Below are 7,673 nucleotides of genomic sequence, written 5' to 3' on the forward strand. Positions count from 1 at the left end.
CCCCACGCCAAATCTTCCTCCAATCCGGACGAAAATTTCGCCGGATTTGGACGTGGGGAGCGCCAACGAGTGGGGATGCTCTGATTGAGATGGTTTCAAGGATGTATAGCCTTCGAGCGCAAATGTGCTGCTGGTGCAAGTTGAACATCACTCCACTCCACTACAAACTCTTACATATCAAACTGAGAGATCACCAGAACAACATCACCATCACAATCAATACACAACAAACTAATATAATTATTAAAGGTACAAAAGGAGATAATTTCTTGCAACAACAGAAAGGAGTACCAAAATCATATCTGCAACAATAATACATACACATCACTGGAACTGATTCAAATTATATTTAATATAATTATTAAATATAGTGTTAGAATTAAAATTATCCATGTGAGAGGCAAAAAAAACTGTGAAAAAAATTCAAAAAAAAAATTATCATCTGCTGGAGCTAGGTGAAGATAAAGAGGAAAGAGTTTGATTATGTAGTAATTCTCATGGTGAAGATAAAGAGGAAAGAGTTTGATTATGTAGTAATTCTCATCTGCTGGAGCCAGCGGAAACAACGAAATGCTTTGGCTTTTGGCAACGCTCAGAAACAGTTTAATGCTACCAGACCGAGCAGGTTCATTTTTTTTAAATGAAGGCAAAAGCTTTCCCTTATACATTAATTAAGAAGAAGGTGTATAATTAATTTGCGAAAAACCGGACGAAAACCATAGAACGACACCAACATCACATGGTGATGCCCGCTCTCACACAGAGGCAAGCCCACTCAAGACCCGAGAAACAACCAAGCCAAAGTCGAAACCCCACTAAACCGAGACTAGACTACCTTCAACCAATGCCGAAGCGAAAGACGTTGCGACACGAGGAGCAGACACTGTACCCAAACCAAGAGGACAAGGTGAGAAACAAAGATCATCCATCAAGCAGCCTCGAGCGCCTTTCCTATGGCGGCACTTTTCTTGCCTTTGCACTTGAGTGGCTTCTCTTTCCTGGTACCAGTATGAGGGCAATCATCCACCTTTTTTACTTTTACTCATGATTGTGGTTCTAGTTAGGATGCAAGCAATCGCCCTTCCGCATCCAGGAATAGCAGCCTTCAAGTTGTTGAGCACGTCGCAAAGTTCTTTTATGAAGAGAGCATCTGGATTAAGATCCGGTGGTGGTGGGTGGGGCGCAGAAATCACATGATGACTCGAGTGAGCACAAGGTCGGCGAAGAATCCACCTCCATATGCTCCATTGACAAAGGCAAAGTAGAAATCCCACGAAGCTCTTCAGAACCGGAGCGACAACCGCGGAAATGGCCTCGCCCTGAGTACTGGTAGACGAGGCAAAGGGCAAGGCAGACGACGACGGACTGTCCCCGAAACGAGGAGAGAAGCATCCATAGAGCTCCGCTCCCTAATCCTCTACGTAGTCAACACCAACCTCACTAGTAGGACACAATGTATGGGTGGTCTCCAACATAGCCGACAAAGAAGAGATCTTGCTCAAAGTAGCCTCTGCCCGCTCCACAAAGCTCGCAATCCGCACCAAGCTACCTTGCAACTACTCAACCTAAGCCACCAGAGTGGACTTGGCTACCCAAAGCTCGTCCCCAGCCGCTTAGTCCATGGGGTGCGAAGCGAAGGCGGATAATGGTTGGTAAGAGGTGTTGCCCCGGTGCAGTCCGCGTCGTCCGAAGTCACCAGCCCCGAATCTGCCCCCTCGCCCCATCCTGGCTTGGCTCTCTAGTTGATGTTGCAGATGCCTCTCTCATGGGCATCATCCAGTTGTCTGCAAAGATCCCTTTCGGTGCTCTCGCTGTTTGGAGAACAGCCACCGTAAGCGTGAATGCCGCAACCCCTAGCGTCCTCTTAGCTCGTTGGCATGCCTTGCCACGCCGCCAGTGTCCTACCATGTCGCTGAACATCATCATGCTTCAGCTTCATGTGTGGGTTCGATGGTATCAGCACCTCCGTCCAAAGAATTTCGTTGTGGGTCTTGCGTAGGTACATTTGGAAGAAATCAAGAAATGGAGATTGGCAGGAGCAATTGGGGATTGATAGATTTTAGTGGATAATTATGTCATGTTTTATTTCTCTAGTTGCTTTGGATGCTTTCCCCACCTCTGCTGGTCAAGGTCTCCTGTATTTTACTTTGCTGAGAAGGTATTTGTAAAAAATATAACAATACGGTACAAATTTACGTTGTGCAAACACAATTCAGGTTTTCACGGCCCATTCGAAATCTTCGGTCAATAGCTCAGCACGCAGATACGCGGCCCACGCCCACAGCAGTACCAGAGTACTCCCTCCGTCCTCAAATAAGTGGATATCTAGCCTCTAAACTTTGTCCACAAAAGAGTGTACTCCTATCTTCCCAATGCAATTTAATTGCTTCTCTCTCATCGCACGGAAATCAAACCCAATAATATTGAGCACATATTCTTCTTGCTTTTTACATGCAATTAGCTTATTGGAGGTGAAAGAATTAAAGAGGAGAGATGCATGTTTCCAATGTACTTTTCACTCCACCTCATAATTTATCTTGAAAACCCCGCAGGTACACTTATTTGTGGACGGAGGGAGTACGCCTTAGAGCAAGTACAATAGAGTCCAGTCAGCTGACTATAAGACATTAAATAATATATTTTAGATGAGTTGGAGGAGAGAGAAGAGGAGAGAGAAGGGAGGTGGGCTACTATGCAATAGCCAGCTCTTGCACGTGCTCCTAGGCACCTTGTGAGATTGAAAGGTGGGCCATATATTAGTAAAGTACTACATTCTTATAGCCAACTATTGTACATGTTAGCTATATGATAACTACAAATGATATGACATCTTGTTATAGCCAACAGTTGGCTATACTATTGGAATTGCTCTTAACCCCCAAACCCTAGCCGCATTCCACTCTCAGTCTCAGTTCTCTCTTCAGTCCTCTTCCGCCGTCGTCCCGGCCACCGCCACCATTCCTGTCGCCCCCTCTTCTGCCGCAATCCCGTCGAGCCGCGGCCTGCGAAGCTCCATGTAAAACCTCTTCTTACCCCCACTTTTTCACGAATGAGAGGGGCGGGGAACACCAGCTCGCCTTCGCCCGCTGCCTAGCTGCTTGCCTATCGCTGCCGGTTCCCCCGTTCGAATCGATCGATATCGGAGAGGCTTCAACATGGCCGAAGAAGTCTCATCTGATTGCGAAATCGTCCCTACAGGAGACGGTCGCACCTTCCATTTCCGGGTGAGGCTCTCGTCGCCCCCTCCTGCCGAGCCTCTGCAGAAGAGGATCGTCCTTGCTGAATGCATTTGCACTGCGTTTTACTTGCAACAAAGTTCGACCCCCAGCATCGTGTTTGCTCTTGGGGTGTATCCTAACCCCGCGCTGAAAGCCGCTACCAAGGTGTCTACCCACATTGTTTTGCTCGACAAGACTGGCTCGCCGGCGCCTTCGATGGGAAGTGGAAGAATCTTAAACGTCTCTTGCCCTTTGTATATGGATAATGTTTACATGCTGAAATTAGAGAGAGACCATGTCAAAGTTAACTGTGTGGTCGACAACTACTTCGTTGTGCTGTGCTCTGTGGACATCGACTGGACACCTCAAGCTTCATCAATCCTGGATGTAGGTCATGATCTGTTCAAGATGTTGGGTAAACAAGATCTTACAGATGTTACCTTCGATGTTGGCGGGGAGAGCATCAGTGCACATCGCCTGGTGCTCGCGGCCCGATCACACGTCTTTAAAGCAGAGCTCTACGGCCCGATGGCTGAAAGCAAGATGGCATCTATCACCATCCAAGACATGGAGGCATCTACCTTCAAATCTATGCTCCATTACATGTATCATGGTTCATTGCCCGATGTTTCATCCACTGTAGCAGAATACCAGCATCTTCTTGTAGCCGCTGATAGGTATGGGTTAGAGAGGCTAAAGAAGAATTGTGAGGACAAGCTATGTGCCAACTGTATCACAATAGACAGTGTGGTCTCATTGTTGGAGCTAGCAGAGGACCATGTCTGCTCCAAACTCAAGGCTAGGTGCTTTGATTTCCTTGCTGATGGTGACAATTTCAAGATTGTTGGGACATCTGGTGAGTACCTACAAGTGATGCAGACATTTCCAACTCTTTTGGTTGAAGCGCGGAACAGGCTCAAGATACCGCACGCTGAACCGGCCATCATAGAAACTCCAGCTTCATCTGTAGAGGAGCAGCTCCTGGATTTAGGTCATGAGCTGGCCATGATGTTGGATAATCAAGATCTTACAGATGTTTCCTTCGATGTTGGCGGGGAGAGCTTCAGTGCACATCGCCTGGTGCTTGCGGCTCGATCACCTGTCTTTAAAGCGGAGCTCTGTTGCCCGATGGCTGAAAGCATAATGACTTCTATCACCATCCAAGACATGGAGGCTTCTACCTTCAGATCTATGCTCCATTACATGTATCAGGGTTCACTGCCCGATGCTGACAGCAATGATGTTTCTTCCACCATGGCCCACTACCAGCATCTGATTGTTGCTGCTGATAGGTACGGGGTAAAGGGGCTAAAGAAGATATGTGAGTACAGGTTATGTGGAAGCGGTATCACGATTGACAATGTGGTCTCAGTGTTGCAGCTGGCGGAGGACCATGCCTGCCTCAAACTCAGAACTGAGTGCCTTGATTTCCTCGCTAATGTTGAAAATTTTAAGATGGTTGCCACATCTGCTGAGTACCTCTGTTTGATGCAGAGCTTTCCGTCTCTCTTGGTTGAAATGCGGAATAGGTTCAAGATGGTACATAAAGAACCAACTACCATGAATCCTCGTGCTCAAAAGAAAAGCCGAGTGCGCTAGGCAGGATGATGGGGTCGATGAATTTGAATCCTCCTGCAATGGCATGTTCATCGTTGTTCATCCTCTTCTTTGTAGTTGCAGTAGTATGTATGTATGTTCCTCGTGTAGCTATCGTGGTTTCAAGTTCTTGTTAGAGTTCTTGAAAGACATGACAACCCTAGTGCTGAACTGTAGTTTGTTAGTTATCTGCCTGGTCAGGTCTAAACTTTTAACTAGCCACTCTATCTAGTAATCCTGTGTATTTCTCGTGAACAATGGCAGCGAGTTGAAGGAAAAAATTGTCTAGTACTTTCTGCATGAAGGTACATATGCTTTGCCAGTATTAACCGGTGTATTCTGGAACAGCTTGCTATGCCAAACGATAGCTCAGGTACAGTAGTTGAAGTTGAATGTGAGCGATGGTCAGTTTTGATGTTTACATTCGAGCAATGGCAGCTAGCATCAAGCTATCGAGTGCCTTGGATGAACAGCGGTTCATACCTGAGGTATTCTACTTCCACTTTCTCTAGTCAAGAATTCACAACTACACCATGGTGGCCTGGTTTGCAGCTACCATGGTCTGAGTAGGTGACATGGAACGGTGACACGACATTGTGTAGTTGCGTCATATGTTGTCACATTTGTTGCATCTCCGTAACCACATCTCAGTTTCAAGGTAGTGGAACCTTTTTTTCCTTTACAGGGACAAATTCTTGAACTTCAGTTCGGATGATTTCAGAAGGAGACTTGCAAGCAAATTCATTTTTAAAGTACTCCTGTAGAATTCATGTTGAGTTATAATTTTTGACAGCAAAACTCATGTTGGTAGTTCCTATAGATCGGAGATGTGCGTTGTACGCACATAGTGAAATTCACAAGGAATGTGAGGAAACTGCTATAGAACTGCACTATTGCACTGTGGCTGGGCTGCCGAAATTCTTTTGCCTTGTGGTGTTCAGCTATGCCTGGGCACCGAACCACATGCCAATTGTCCATTAGGCACATCTATCGTTGAGCACAGCGTCGTTTCAAAGAGCATAGCATATAGATGTACAAAGCAAGCACTGATTGCAAGTTGAACATCGCTCCACTACAAACTCTTGCATTTCAAACTGAGTGATCACCAGAACATCATCATCTTCAATACACAACAAATTAATATAATTTCTCACGGTACAGAAAAAGAGAATTTATTGCAAAAACAGAAAGGATTACCAGATCATATCTGCAACAATAATACACACACATCACTGGAAGTGATTCAAATTGCACCTTACGACAGATACAATACCAGGTTTCCTTATTTTGTTTTTTAATATACTCCAGGTAGAGAATAAGTATAACTATCTTCGGCTGTTTGAACCATCAACATGACAAAGTGCTGCCAATTTGCCAAACATGCCTTAGCATGGTAAGAATGAATACAGGTATCTTCCACAGTACCAAACATGCCTGAAATAATTCAACCGTGCACCGAATTAGACATTTATACTGGATCACATAGCAATAGCATACTCTTGTTCTTCCCAGCACTCTAAAGTAGAAACTATCAATCGTAGTCTCTTCCTTGAGAACCTCTTCCGTAACCACTGACAAAAAGATCTTACTATGGAAGATACCTAATCTTAAATAGCACTAAATCTAGCGAAAAGAAGAGTAAACAATGAGGCAAACTGAGAGAAGGATACTGATTGCCCCCAAAGCATTGGTGAATGACGTAAGAAAAAAGCACGATACAAGCTCAAGGGATGGAGGAACACCTTATACATACAGGATTTGGTATTGATGGACTCCTATGGTAAATGAGCGTAAAGCCATATTGTTATTAAGATTAGGATCCTCTGATGGAAATACCAACAGTATATGAGCAAAAACAAGAAGACACGGTGACTAGAGGAACATATAATGTCAGACTCAGATTCCTATAGAACATGATTGAAACAAATTGTGGACAATCTACAGAACAGCGACGATGATGTGAAATTGTGGAACTTGGCAAAATGCAATCGAGGTACAAGACTACAATGCCATTTTATCAGGGCAGTTTGGTCTACGGTACTCTACAAGATCAGGCTGCAAAGTACACATACATGCCCTTCTAGTTCACAATGATCGGTTGCCCAGCAAACAAACTGACCTCAAGAAAACATAAAACGAGACGCATCTTGTCTATTTCTCGATCATTAGTTCAGCACATAAATTTGCAAAATCTCATGACAGAAAAAATATGGTAATCTACCACCAACTCTTCTACTGCACTTAACATCTCATTTTAAGCATCAGGGACTATTATGTTCTATTAATCAGATATCCGAAGTAATTGCAGTGACTTCATCAGAGAAAACAAAACTGTGGAAACAAACTCTGGCTGACTTATCACTGAGAAAACATGCTTGTTCTCTGAAATTTTCAACAAACATCATAAAAAATGATTTTAAGATAAACAAATGAAGGAGAACACTATGGAGACTTATAAGAGGACTAAACATGCATCGAAACAACTTATCACATCATAATACAAGCATGCAAGCTCACTTAACATGTCATCTACAACAGCAAAAAATTCAAGATATACTTCACCAATCAAAATTCTACTTGGATAATCGGAGGAGTCACATACCGGAGAGCAAATGCTTCAAATTTCAGCAAGAAATATGGGCTGATGAAGGAGATCGAAAAATCGCGATGGAGAACAGCAAGAGCACGGGTTTGAGCAATGGTGGAGTGTTTTTTGGGAGAGAGAATGGAATAGCAGAGGAGAGAGCAAGTGGAGGGCCAGGGGGCCCCACACCTAGCCTTGGCGCGGCCAGGGTGTGACCCGCGCTGCCACATGGTGTGGCCGGCCTGTGGGCCCCCCTGGGCTGCCCCAGGTGCCTC

The 7,673-nt window shown here is 44.7% G+C and overlaps 1 protein-coding gene across 1 annotated transcript; it reads left to right on the forward strand.

Annotated features, from left to right (window-relative positions):
- Positions 1-3,155: 3,155 nt before the first annotated feature.
- On the forward strand, positions 3,156-5,048 carry LOC124656694 (TD and POZ domain-containing protein 3-like). The gene has a single exon (XM_047195396.1). It carries the CDS (start codon positions 3,156-3,158, stop codon positions 4,815-4,817), a length of 1,662 nt encoding a protein of 553 aa, XP_047051352.1. The 3' UTR covers positions 4,818-5,048.
- Positions 5,049-7,673: the final 2,625 nt, after the last annotated feature.

The sequence above is a fragment of the Lolium rigidum genome, chromosome 5, assembly GCF_022539505.1.
Source record: "Lolium rigidum isolate FL_2022 chromosome 5, APGP_CSIRO_Lrig_0.1, whole genome shotgun sequence".
Lineage (NCBI taxonomy): Eukaryota > Viridiplantae > Streptophyta > Magnoliopsida > Poales > Poaceae > Lolium > Lolium rigidum.